The sequence below is a fragment of the Antedon mediterranea genome, chromosome 4, assembly GCF_964355755.1.
Source record: "Antedon mediterranea chromosome 4, ecAntMedi1.1, whole genome shotgun sequence".
Lineage (NCBI taxonomy): Eukaryota > Metazoa > Echinodermata > Crinoidea > Comatulida > Antedonidae > Antedon > Antedon mediterranea.
The window spans coordinates 25855022-25870154 of record NC_092673.1 but is presented as its reverse complement, the minus strand read 5'-3'; the positions used below and the strand labels follow the sequence as shown (position 1 = coordinate 25870154).

General features: G+C 32.4%; 1 protein-coding gene across 2 annotated transcripts in view; it reads right to left on the bottom strand.

Moving 5' to 3' along the window:
- The window catches only part of LOC140046153 (oxaloacetate tautomerase FAHD1, mitochondrial-like), a 122219-nt gene that overhangs the window by 2184 nt on the left and 104902 nt on the right, over positions 1-15133 (bottom strand). The window contains exon 2 of one of the 2 annotated variants that reach the window (XM_072090699.1): positions 210-297. In XM_072090699.1, coding sequence (XP_071946800.1) covers positions 210-271 — 62 coding nt within the window. In that variant the 5' untranslated portion in view covers positions 272-297. Of the gene's footprint in view, positions 1-184; positions 298-15133 lie in introns of those variants that run through there. The other variant, XM_072090700.1, reaches the window with a different exon arrangement.

Sequence of the window (15133 nt, the reverse complement as noted above, 5' to 3'; positions counted from 1 at the left end):
AATTTTGTCTACATAGAATGAATTCTGTCGTCACAAAGTTTTTGTCCGAATAGAATCTATTATGTGGAAAAAATGAGTAATGTACCCGAAGGCTTCTCTATAGGATAGATCTCACTGGGCTGCTGAGTGTTTGTTTACTAGCAGTCAGGCCTCCTATTAATTAGGCCTAGCTAGGCAGACCTACCTGCTAACTAAGGCTAATAACTTACGCATAATTTCTACCAACACACACAATCTTCTTTCCCAATTCTACAAAGTTCGGCAGACTCATTTTTGCATCAATAAGTCTACTACAAACAAGAAGTTCAGATCATATATGACGATGCTAGATAGTTTTAGAAACATCTTGTTAATGAATGTTATATATAGGCCCACACTTTATTTTTATCGACGATCCGATCCAGGGTAACTGTCACGCATGGTTGAATTTATGTAGTATATGCTTTTCCGGTATCGCACGAATTCGGGGATTTCCCCTACTTACAACTTTTGCAACTTTTTATATTGTTTATACAGTATTGTCATTAAATTATGGGATATTTGTCTACCCATGAAGGACAATGTATATATATATATTTTTTTTTAAATTAATGATTGTTTCCTCCATGGTCTACTGATGGAGGTATAAAAATAGATTCTAATCTATTTTTTATACCTCCATGGTCTTATTATTAGAAAAAAACATAATAAATTGGCCAATCGTGATTTAAAAAAAAAGAAAAAAAAGTCATGGAAAATCATGGAAAAATAAAGTTTGTAGGCGTAGAGTAGTTTATTATGGGGCTATAATTATGCAACGATAAATGAAGTAGAAACCAGATAAATTGCCATTACTTGTGATGACTTTCCATAATTTTAACAACCCGTGCATACGGAAAACCAGCAATACTTAGGTTTACCGGTAGTCGAGTGTGTTATGGCATATTTTAATACAGCGGGCGTACAAACATAGAATTATAATAAATTATAATATAGAAATAATTAAAAAAAATAATATCAACGGTAATCAGACGGCATAGGGCCCTACTAATTTCATTTTTAACAACTTTTTAATTTTATTCACAATTGTTATTTAGAACATTTAATGTATTTCCCATTAATGCACACTATATGCTAATGATATAGGCCTAAATGAAAATGATTTTTTCACCGATGGATAAATTTTTAACAATGAGAATAGACTTGATTTGATTGAAAATGTTTATCTGGTTTGAAGATACGTTTTAAAAATAGACTTGATTTAATTTTTATTTGATTTATTTCCCTACCATTTTTCGACTACCGATATTAACTTGCCATGCCTACATATGGTCTGTTCGCATTTTCGCATATTATAACAATTTTTAATAAATCCAAATCATTTGTAGCTTATACAACACATGGCTAAATTTCTCACACATACGCAGACAATAAACAACTTGAACCATGCAATTTTTATGAGCATAACTAAACGATTAAACCTGAATAAACTAAACGTATACAATTAGAGATGAAAATGCAACGTGTCTGTTACAAAAATAACATTTCTCTCTGGTAGCTGATTTCTAAAAGGTTTTTAACATCCTACTATAGGTCTATAGTATTAATAGATGCTGCCGTATAACATATTAATATTATTATTTTTCATACACAAAGAGTGCGTCGGAAGATAGTGCTTTATACCGGTACCAGGACCTTTGAAAAGGAAAATACTGTGCCTTCATTTATCAATATCGAATGGAAATATTCTGGTAAGAGAGCGGTTTTTATAAATATTAATAGGCCTGTAATAAATTCGTAGTAGATCTACGGGAAGTTTGCATGATATTAGCAAAAACAACAGGTTTATAATTTAGAATAACCAAAATAAAGTACAGTAATACGTGCTTTTTTTTAGGGTTTACATTTTGATGTTTTACAACGAAAACAATTATAATTATTACGATGATTAATAATAATAATATAAATATTATTTTTTCGTTCAATGTCGTGTTTATTTGTACCGATTACCAAAGAATTACGGCTTAATAGATGAGTTGATATTTGTATGTATAGGCCTATACCTCCTTAGTTGAAAGTTGATGAAATAATAATTATTGCAGCGCTAGGACATAACGTTGCACATGTCGCTAATACTATTTTGTTAACAGAATTATTACTTTTTCCTCTATTATTAATACGTGGAAGGGAACCATTATAATACATATTTATTTCCTCTATGGCAGTAAGCCTATATTTGGGAGTTTGATCTTTATGGTTTATGTTAAATAGCGCGTGCCTTGTTCTCATGTGTACACAATGCCATATTTCAAAGTGTACGACGTGTGATACAAAAACACGAGGATGTCCGTCCGACACGCGACTAAATTGAATGATTTCAATAGGACCTAACAATGAATAACAAAACATTAAAAGGAATACATCCTAATCTATATTATAAGTGAGAGAGTTTGTCTGTCTGTTTGTCTGTTTGTTTGTTTGTTTGTTCGTTATACAAAATTTTGTTACTGCACATAATCTTACATATGGGGTACCAAAATGACCGCAATTGTACCGGGAATGTTCTAAGCTATATTTCAACATCATCCGCCACCTAGGATCCAAGTTAGGGACCAAAATGTGGTCAAAACCCCACTTTCGATGTTTGTTCGTTATACAAATTTCTGTTTCTGCACGTAACCATACGTATGGGGAATCAAAATGATGGCAATTGTACCCGGAAGGTTTTAACCTACATTTAACAAAATTCCCCCGACTCCTGGGGTTTTTGTGTCAGGGGTGGGTGGTGTGGTGGTTTGTGATGTCACATTTTTGCTAGGCCTCGGGGTTGTAGGCTATCGAATTGTAAACTAAATACTACAAAAGTTTTACAGTATTTGAATTATCCTCAGCAAGGCGTTAGATATACATATTTTATTCATTGACCAATATGACACCTATTCAATTACACATTTAGCAAAGTACTTTAACCATATCCAGCTATGTATACAGTATCGGTCTCTTGGATTGTCTCATTACAGACATCCATACCTGTGTGAACATACACATGTTGTTTACTGTTACTGTGTTCAACTACATCACCAATCCTCCAAGAAAAAAACGTCAATTGTGGGAGAGTGGGGGTAGGGAGATAGGGTTTGGGTTCAGGGGATAGTGGGAATTTTGCTTACACCAGAATTGTGGTTGGAAAATGTTAAAGTATTTAATCATCCCTGGGAAGCGGATGGGAGTTTGGGGTGGGGATGTAGGTCTATCACCATGACCGAAACTGTATTTGGAATGTTTTAAACTACATTTGAAAACTGCCACTGAGGGATTATGGGTTGGGAGTGATAATAAAATAATTTGTACTGGAACCGGCTTCAACACGTCACCCAGTGTATCTGGGGTGTGTTTGTAGGGGGAGGAGGAGCGAAAATACTAGCGTAATGAAGTAGCCTATATGATTGGATTGTACTAGGAAAAGTTACTAAATTTGAACTGTCCAGGGGAGGAGTTAAGGTTTGTTGATGGTGGCTGGGGTGGTGAAAGGAGAAAGAAGGCTGGGGGCCGCAGTATCTAAATTACATATTTTAATTATCAGCCAATATGACACCTATTCATTTACACAATTTACAACGTACTTCAACCATTATTAGACCCATCGTAGCTATGCATACTCCTCTCAATTCGAAGCTTAGGTTGAATTGAATTTGTCCATCACTGGGAAGAATTTGTTTTTAAGAAAGAGTAGAGGGGTGGAGGTTGGTGAGTATAGACAGATACTGGCGTCGGGTGTTATGTACTGAGAAGGCTGTAAACAAAAAAAATTTTGAAACCCGCCCTGGGGCGGGTATAATTGCTAGTGATTAATAAAAGCATGGAATAATAATAATCATTTCTCAATGATAAACAAAACAGCTCAACGAATTCCGGACACCTGTTGATCAAAAGGATATGCCTTCAACACCACCAAGACCTTTCTATGAACGAGAGCAGGCTATCCATGTTTAAATGTCATGCTTTATTGAATATAATCATAATCACAATAATTTATACCTATTGCTATACGGTAGCCTATTCAGTGAACTCTCTATTATGGAATACCTTGAGCGTGAAAAAATATATATGTTTGAAAACGACCAACATTCATGAAATAACCCATAGGCCAGAGTTTAATAAATTGATACTGAATATTAATACTAATAGGATATTTTTGTGGTTCAAAGGAGTCCCATGTATATTGATTATAACGATGAACTTTGAGTTGGTTTTTTTTTATAATCAAATAATTATGATAGTAAGATTATTATACATTATATATACAGCCCAGCCTTAGCTTTTTATGTAATTTTTCGAAGTATACCAAAACCAGGGAAAAGTGAATATATGCCTAAGTAAGTAGTCCCAATTTTCCCGCCAAAATATTCTGCAACTTAATCTGAGTTCTGATCTTAGTATGTGGGAACTGGAGCTGGGAGAAGGATTCGAGAAAGTAGTAGAGGTAGAGGCGGGGAAGGTTGTGTAGACACTGAATAGTAACCCTTTATATTCTAAACTGTATTATTGTAACAAAAGTGTAAAATGAAAACAATAACACTGTTAAATTCCATAAGGCATGTTCACATGACCTTCTTCATCGTTTTCATGATATCATTAAATTCAAATACAACAAAGAACGAATAGTGTGAACGGAGCAAATATCCTCATTTGTGAAAAACTAGCAACTAGGCGTCTATTCAACACCTCTTCTGCCATATATTAGGCCTATGTCTTCTGCCATATATAATTATCTTCTGCCATATATTATATCTTCTGCCATATAGTATTATCTTCTGCCATATATTAAATCTTCTGACATATAATAAATATTCTGCCATATATTATTTTTATGCGTGTTTGTTTGTTCAGTTTGTTTTTATTGTCTATGCTGTTTTTAATTAAAGGACCCCATTGGAATAAGTTGATTTTTCTTTCGACTTTCTGACTTGGTTTCTAATTTAATGTATTTGCTTGTACATTGTTTGTCTTCATATTGGCTTGTAATCTTAAGTTGAAACCGAATAAAAACAAATCAAAATCAATTTTGATATTAATAATATTGTTTATACCATAATAATGCATTAGGCCTGCAATCACATTCCTTTGTTTGCAAATTCAAATAATAATAGACGCATACGTTTTGTGGCAAGTGATGAAAAAAACAAGCTAGATGGCAGCATAAAATTGTGCCAGACGACATACTGGACACAATTATTAATTTAGCACAATTTTCACCTAAATCTCGATATGGATAGGCCTAAGTACCAATAAAGTGGAAACAAAAACCAAAACAGCTCATCGGGGTTTGGTCAAATTATGCTAGATTTCGTTAAAATCAGGCATATGCTATTTTGTTTCTATAAAATGCTAAAAAGAAAGAAAACATTAAGCCTTGAAAATTAGTTTTTCCGAATTATGCCACATTATGCTAGATTTTTCAAAAATTATGTCTAAGCATTATTGCTTAATGCTAAATGGGTCAAGATATGCTAGATTTGGCAAGTGCGCGTTCGTTGGGGCCAATTTCTCCCTGGTTTGTATGTAGGTCCGCCTATGATGGACAGAGAGGGCCACAGCTACCACCACCCCACCCCTCCCTAATTAAACATTGCACTTCAAATAGGACATTAGATTCAGTCAAGCTTTTCATTTGACAATTTTGCTATCTCTTCTCCCTCCACACGCCACAGAAGTTGTCTCTGTTTCAAAATCCTGGATCGTCATTACAGTATTTGTAAACTACAGGCCTACCAATGCAAAACAGGTTTCTTTTACCTGATTGTGTAATCCTGTATAAAGTTAAATAAATAAAATAAATACACTGAACATACATACACTATTGATTTTTAAATATTGTTGATTTGATATCATCTAAAGAATAAAATTACGTTGGTGTATTACGTCAGAGATGTTTTTAAATGATTCTCGTTTACATAAACAAACAGGTAAAAAGGTCACCGTTGTGGCAACATCAACAGAAAAATAAATAAAATGTTCAAAAATGAATTACAAATTACGTCAGAATTGGGAAAGCATCTTTTTTATACTCAGGAACAAAATAATACATAGGCCTATGCCCTTTTAAATAGTACTCTGGTAGCCTTGCATTATAATGGTATAGGCCTACACTTGAATGGAATAATCTTGTGTTTTAACGCAAACAATCGAATAAACACAAACACTTAACACAATAATATATTTAGACTATATCTTTCAGTGACGAGTGAAATTACTAATTATTAAGTAATTGTAATTTCACTCTTCCCGGATACTTTATATATACTGTACATAATATTTAATGGTTAAAATTGTATTTTTGTATGTGTACGACCCCGTTAGTAGTTCTGGGCATCCGTGGTAAAATAAAGTTTAACTAAATTGAATTGACTTAAATCACCCATGCTAGTAATATCAATGTACTACTTTGATTAGGCCTAGACCATATATAATATAACAAAGAGAACTGGCACGCGACCTTTTCGACGCGTGTCGTCTTTTGTCATTCAATTTCCACCACTGTATCTGGTATAAATTAATTGTTACATAATCGATACTTAATTATTTAGCATTAATTAATAACACATTAGTTTAATTAAAGGATAATTAAAAGTATCCATCTATTAATTTGTATTGTTGTGGGTCAAATTTCAATGCATCTTTTTCTGATCGCGCAAACAAAGACCTAGAATATACGGGTTAAAATTCCATACTATTAGAGTGCAGTTTGTATAACTAACTGATATCAATTCCGAGAGAAAATTATGCAGTCACTTTAAATAATAATAACGCACGCGCCCGCATATACCATGTGCTGGTATTCAATGGGTATATAGCATTCGAAAACGGTTGTAAAAAGTATTTGACAACCTTTGAGTGCCTCGGTTGGTCTACACGGACAGTACAGCAGAAGTCACGATACATCAAAGTGATTTTATCAGCATTCAAGTTGACAAATATTACTACTAATAAAATGTAATAGCACATCAGGACCATTTCGTTGAAGCGATAAATGTTTACAATTGTCAGCGGTTTTTTTTTCAAGTATTGGTTCAGGTAAGTTGATTTAATTTACAAGTTTAAAAAGTCGTTCACAGGTTTATTACCAATAATATTAAATACACACTGGTTTGTATAGGCCTATTTTATGGATTGTCATATGCACAATTTAAAAATATGTTATATCCTCAGTAGGCCTACTGATATATTTCTGACACGAGAGTAAATTCAAATAATTTATTGATATCTTAAAACCAAATTATTTTATTTATTTTATTTTAAATGCTAACACAAACCAGAGTTTTAATCTTAAGTCCTACGTATTGAACTTATAACATTAGGTGAACGTCTATATTTTCTGGCCCTTTTAGACTTTCCGCCCAAACGGTTACGATTGGCTGGTTAAATCGCAATATCTCTTTCCTTGCAACATAATTGAAATGTACTAAAATATAAATGTACAAATTAAATTATAAAGTGTTATATGAACAATAATTTACAGTTTAAGACTAAGCTTATTATTTGACCATGCAGGACCTATTATATCCATTATACCGGTAAACCATGTTATTATACTGGTAATATACTATAAAATTTAACATGAAAATTATAAAATGTTATATAACCAATAATTTACAGTTTAAGACTAAGCTTATTATTTGACCATGCAGGACCTATTATATCCATTATACCGGTAAACCATGTTATTATACTGGTAATATACTATAAAATTTAACATGAAAATTATAAAATGTTATATAACCAATAATTTACAGTTTAAGACTAAGCTTATTATTTGACCATGCAGGACCTATTATATCCATTATACCGGTAAACCATGTTATTATACTGGTAATATACTATCAAATTTAACATGAAAATTATAAAATGTTATATAACCAATAATTTACAGTTTAAGACTAAGCTTATTATTTGACCAAGTAGGACCTATTAAGTATTATATCCATTATACCGGTAAACCATGTTATTATACTGGTAATATACTATAAAATTTAACATGAAAATTATAAAATGTTATATAACCAATAATTCACAGTTTAAGACTAAGCTTATTATTTGACCAAGTAGGACCTATTAAGTATTATATCCATTATACCGGTAAACCATGTTATTATACTGGTAATATACTATAAAATTTAACATGAAAATTATAAAATGTTATATAACCAATAATTCACAGTTTAAGACTAAGCTTATTATTTTACCATTTAGGACCTATTATATCCATTATACCGGTAAATCATGCATGTGGACAATGAGCATGATCAGAATAGATTGATTAAAAATGATTTAACGTAATACAATAATACCTATATAAATATAGAATCTATTTAAAATAAATGTTTATACCTCCATGGACTAAGTAATTTTTCTCCATGCTCAGATAATATATTTTTATTTAGGAGATAATATTGAAGATTTTTTTTTATCTAGTCGTCATAGACATAATGGCGTCAATTTCAATGTAACCAAACCGTCATTGTATAAACCACAGACCCGCACAAATTATGATTTGAATATATTTTTGAAAGTTGTCGTTTGGACTCTACCATTTTATTAACGGGGGCGGGTAGATACCCAACCACTATTAATTTATACAGTTTGTGGGAACATTTTCTCCGATTTATAAAAAACTTGAATCTTAATCTAGACTTCGGCTAATTCAGATTTACTTCAGAAATGTGCGTACTGGCGCCCGTTGAATCCCATCATTTCTGTTGCGTATTTAATCAGAATGTTACTGCAGGCATAGGCCTGCTCAGTTTGTATTTAAAATAGCATAATAACATCAATACCAATCTCAAGATGTAAACATTTTTGGTTTGTGAAGAGTAACATGTAGTTCATAGGCTGACTGCTAGGCATGGAACACAATGAGTGTTTGATACAGAGAAAATAGATAAATAATACATGACTCAAATCAAATGAATGTCAAAATGTTATTGGAAAATAAAAATCTCTAGTGTCGATGCATGCAAAAGATACCGTAAATTTAGTATGTATCTTTTCACAACATTTTCTTTCTAAATGTGCCAATTTCGTTCTTGTGAAGTTACAGGCAAAAAAATAATTAAATTCAGCAGATCAGCTGGTTGGTTTTTCCCAGGTACGTTTTCTACAAGGTCATGTGACCGTGATAATGGGCATTGTAACACTGTATCATGTCCGTTATAACGATTGCACAACTTAGTAGTAAAGAGAGCACCGTTTTCAACAAAAACACGACTTCTCAAATGATAAGACGCTTTGTTTAAAAATATAAACACCTTACTCAAGATCGCCTCGTAAATAATATCGATGACGCATTTTGTTGATTGCTGTTATACATACTCACAATACTGCGTGAATTGCAATACATTATTCCTATTACATCACATTATTCGTTGTCATAACAGTCATAGCCACATTGTTTAACTTCCTGAAATATCAAAAATTGTAATAATTAGACTATAGTATTTTGGTTTACACCTTTACCGCATGTCCGGTTACTCATTCATTAACAATACTAGGCTATACGTTTGTTTTCATTTCGAACATTTCATTTATGAACTTTATTAAGTTCAAATCATGAGTCGTTGCATCCTTAATTACAGTATTCGTTTTATATTATTTCTGATTGAACCGATTTTGTATCCGAGATCGTGATTGGCTATTTACACGCATACAGGAGGCCCGCGGTGATTGGTTGAAAGTTCATTATTGCTCGTACTCTACTAAGTAGTAGTGCCGCAGGTAAGAATGACGTCATACTTTACCTGTACATTGCTGCTTAATAAGGTATAAGTAAATATTTCATACGTCATCATGGTGAACTATCTGGGTCATTTAATCATCTTCTATTCATTATTTTCACCATCGCAGGTATTGGTACCATTCATCTATATTGATATTTTAAGTGTTTATCATACATTATTGTACGGTAGTCTTATATACCGGTATTGGTACTGTTATGACGTAACGTAACGTAACGTAATTAATGTTATCACAAATATCATCTTTTTTTTTTCTCGAAAACACCACCAGCTGTGGCAACAAAAAAAAAGAGTTCTGTTGACCACATGTTCTCTCTTGGATGCTTCTGTATCTATAAAGCACACATTTTGAAGAAAGTAAAGAAATGGAATTATGGTTCACTTTCTCGCCTCTTTTTGGCAGAAAAAAATAATAGGTTATACCTTAACCGACTATTATAATACGGTATATTCTACAGAGGTTTATATAGAATTATATAAAAAAAAAAAAAATGAAAATAAATGAAATAAATATTAAAAACAAAACGAAACGTAACATATAAGTAAGCAACAAATATAACCATGAGACATAAAACTAAAACACAAGAGTAAGGAAAGATTTTTTTTTTAAGCTTACTATAATTATTTGAATTTTATATTTTTATTTATGTTCTTATTGTAAAAAAAAAAAAAAAAAAGAATTAAGAATAATAATTGTATTGCATTTTATATATTGTAAATATTTATTTATTTATATACCTTTGTCGTGGGTATGTATGTATGCATGTGTGCAATCATATACTCGAATATATGCACTTGTGTGTTTTGTACAGAGACATAGACCTATTGTAGAAAGGAATAGTTAAAATAAAAGAAAATAATGAAAAAAGTGGATAATACATATAAAAGTATAAAGTATATATATATATATATTTGACCGAGTTGTTTCGATCAAATCGTACTAAAGATAAAAGAAAGTACAAGAAAATAACAGAACAGAATAACAAGGGAATATATATTTGGATGAAGTGTAAAATCATTGTATTGATCATTTGAGAATGAAATGAATAAAATAGTGGTTAACGCCACAAAAAAGAAAAAAAAAAAAAAGAGTTCTCAAAACTTATCATTGTTAGCGACTACTTTCAAAAGTATAAATTCACTAAATTTAAAACATAATCTTGCAAATAATAATTAATAATGGCATATAGAAAGTATTATGTAACATTAGTTAACAAAACAACTATCTACGAAACGGGTCGGTAAAAAGAATCAGGACAGGACAGGACAGAATACATAATACTGGCATTTTATAACATTAAATGTTTCTTTATTTTTAAAATTTATTTGTTCCCTTTTCAGAAACTTTATTCAATACATTCTTTTAAACTAATGTTTCTTTATATAGGCCTAAAATACCTTACACATCAATAATAATTATTTTTCCAGTCGAACTATTATTTCATTTATTAACTTGTTAAACACATTAACATGTCTGCTAAAGTTCGAAATAGCCGTCACATGCTCGACAGCGCATATCCGCCACCACATGATCACCATTATAGAGAGGATGGTTTGTTTGTTTCATTACCAGAAATAAACATATATCTGGACTACTACCGTACTTGTGTATTTATAATGTCAAAACGACTCTTTTCTGTAACATTAACTCCTGATATGGTAAGTATTAAAATAGTTATTATTACGTAACCAAACATTTTTTGTTTTTTTCTTCCAATCAAATCGTAACAAATAATGAAATTTATGTTGAACAATTTGCGCTTTAATGTATAAACTGCACGCCATCAACATAAATTAATTAAACAAAAATCATATGTACAAACTACAAACAGTTTTTATCGGCTGGCATACGTCGTTATTGGTTCACGAAATTAAACAAACATTAATCGTTGGAAGGAAAGCGAAACCTGCCGTAATTCTGTAATTTAATATAGTAATTAAAAATTAATATTCACGGTCTTTTTAGGTCTCCTTGATTTGCCAATGAGTAGCCTACACAGTGCACTAAGTTCGGTATAGTTCGACACTCCAATCGTTGTGCCGGTCTCTCTAAAGCTGTCTACACTTATACAAATTAGGCCTATGTGACAAAAAATGTGATGTGCCCATAATGGACATGGTGATGTCATATCACTACCATATTTGGGCATATCACTACCATATTTGGGCATATCACTACCAAATTTGGGCACACATTTTTTTATAGCGTATACAGAGCTTGAACCAAGGCTCTGAGTACATGGGTGTGATCAGTGATCTTACGAATAGTCCTAAAAGGAATACATATAAAAACCAGCAGTTTACGATACTCACGGATATATTCCGGTGGTCAGTTTCCTTACTTCACAAACTCATAGCAAATATTATGATTACTGTAGGCTTACAATTAACGACATTAAGATTCATACTAATGATGAACAACGCGACAGTAACTTGTAGCTTCTCTCTTCCTGCATACAAAACGGTACGTTAGGAATTCACATAAGGCCAGCAAGTCATGCATAACTAATTAGCAAGTGTACGGCACAACCACCTGCCAGCTCTATATACTGTAATTACAATGCTCTAAATATTTACTGAAGAATTAATGTTGTCATCTCTGTCATTTATGCTTTATTTTGTATTATATAGTCATGAATGAAAGGTAGTCCAGAACATCAAAGTAATGGTGAATCTATACCAGGTCTAAAATATGGTTTATGGTAACCAAATTCCCTTTGATATTATATGTAAATCACTCTGTTAAATTGAAACAGTGCTCATATTCGAGATATGATCTCATAATCGCGTCGAGCATAGCTCATTGGCGGAAGTATTGGCTCTGTGATAGTTGGCTTAGAAATCGAGGCAATATGCCGGATGATATTTTTCATTTCTTAAAAATGAGTTCACGATGACTTGGCACGATATATATATAAAAACATGCAATTCATATGATGCGCAACGTGACGACTATTGATAGATAGATCGTAATATTTAATTACACTTTAGCATGTGACCAGCGTTGGAAACTTATAAGGGTAGGCTACTATTAAAGGGTGTGTCATTCGAAAAACAGCCTTTGTTGTGCCATCATCATTCACCATGGTTCCATTGCAACGTCTGCTCCTCCTGCTGCTCTTGATGCGTGTCTGCACTTTCTTACTTCTAGGCCTCGGCTACATCTTTCCACAGGTTGCATCAGTTATACCTCCAATGGTTACAAGTCTTCAAAATTCGAGATATGCATCAATGGCCAGCTCCGGACACAGTTCTTCTCAGTTTTCCTTTTAAAGTAACATTTTTTGTTTAAATATTACAAGGGATATTTTTTAAATCTTAATTTTATGTGTTTAACTGTAGTTAGTGGATGTGTGTTATACCGTTAATGACACGACTTTTACGTGCACAAGAGATATTTCGTTAGCGTACCGTTATTGTGAATCCATGCGAGTAAGATAAATAATTAGATATCCTGCATTATGTGTACAAATATTAATTATTTATTATTATTATTAAACTTGTTGTTTTACCGTTATTTTAGGTAGGACCTGCTTTTGTTTAAAAATGTGCATGGCGAATGCAAACTTTACTTTACTCTTTTTAGAATAACATGGTTTACGGCAAAGCAGACTGTATATGTATTAATAGTTGACTGAGGGACCTGTTGAACAATGCTACTGTACAGTCACGCAGTTTCTCTATGCTACGGTCAATATTTCTTTCCAGTGATAACACAATATCGATAAAAATGTAAAAAGTCTGAATTCGTAAAATATGCAACCGTATACGCATACTGTTGGTTCTTTCTAATGGACATAATAGTTTTGTTGTCTCCTACGTCCAACGTCTTTACTTCTCCTGCAAGACATCGTTACAAGAGTCCAGCTTCACAAATCTAGATATTTGAGCTGCTACGAATCATCCAGTCGATACTCACTGGTCCTATACTAAGTACTAGTGCCGCAGGTGTTAATATCAATCATCCCTGTTGTGCTTGTACTTAACATGGGACTTAGTATTATCATCAAGTGATATCATTTAATACAGTAATCAACAAGGATCATCGCAAAAATTAGTATACAAATCCAAAATCGATTATCGGAAAACTATGTTATTGGAAATGTTATCTACCGCGTGTTAAAACGTTACCTTTTTTTAAATGTAATTTAATATTAGGCCTATCTATTCAACAATTTGATCTGATTGAACCCCCAGGAGAGGGGGTTTGATTCAATACGAATAATACCAATACATTAATGTATAATTTCCGAAGGCTATATAGGTTAAATGATTCACTGCAAGATCATGTTGGTTTTGTAAACCGAATACAGTTTCGCTTTGACATGCATGACATAAATATATCACATGGTACATTATAGCTAAAAACAAACACAAAATTTGATAATTGGACCAGGGAAGAATTGCACTATTCCCTGGTCAAATGTCCCTGGTTGATTATGTTGATTCCCTGGTGTCTATCTGTATAGTAATGACTTATGCATAAAAAATAGGCCTAATCAGGGAAGAACCACTCTACCCTGGCCTAATTAAAGATAGCTAATTTCAGCCTCGATTAAAGAAACGTTTTTCTTGATTTATGCTTTTGTAGTAAATTGGCAACGATGCATCACTAGCGTACCAGTATATCTAATTCATATTGGCGCTTGCCCATACGACCGACCTTGCTTAGCCGAGGACAACATACTTTCAAGAGACACCACATTTTAATAATGTGGGTAGGCAGAAAGTTGTAAAACTATATAGTTCAGACTATAAAAGTGAACTCGCAAAGTTTCACAATTTTTAAAGTCATAACCTTTCCATGGTAGATTATCAGGCGCAGATCCACAATTCAGAAAATCGAGGTGGGGAGGGTATCCAGAGGTGGGGAGAGGGGAGAGGGGGTTAACGTAACATATGTTTTAGAGCTTTTCTTGGTGCACGATATTCTCGTTTTTATTAAATTTCAAAATGAATCATTTTACATTCAATTTTAAGACTATATTGTTTGTAATTTTTTGGTACATACTACAGACTGCAGTCACGATGTGGTTATGTCCTATTTATGTGTAAGAAAATGCAAATTTTTATTATTGTTTTGGTTCAAATAAAAAGTTAAAAGAGTTGTATGAGTTAAAACAAACATTGCACTGATAGTCCTCTCTCTAAGCATATCAAAAAACGACACAATTTCATGATAGTCTATCACTGTTAATGTCGCTACACAAAATAACAACTCACTGATACTTAATAAATATATATCCAAAATACGATTTATGTAAATATTTATTAAATTATTATTATTAACATCTTTTCTTATTTTAAAATGTTTTTCTTATATTTAGCTTAAATATAAATTTAATAGTCAACAATATGGCCCC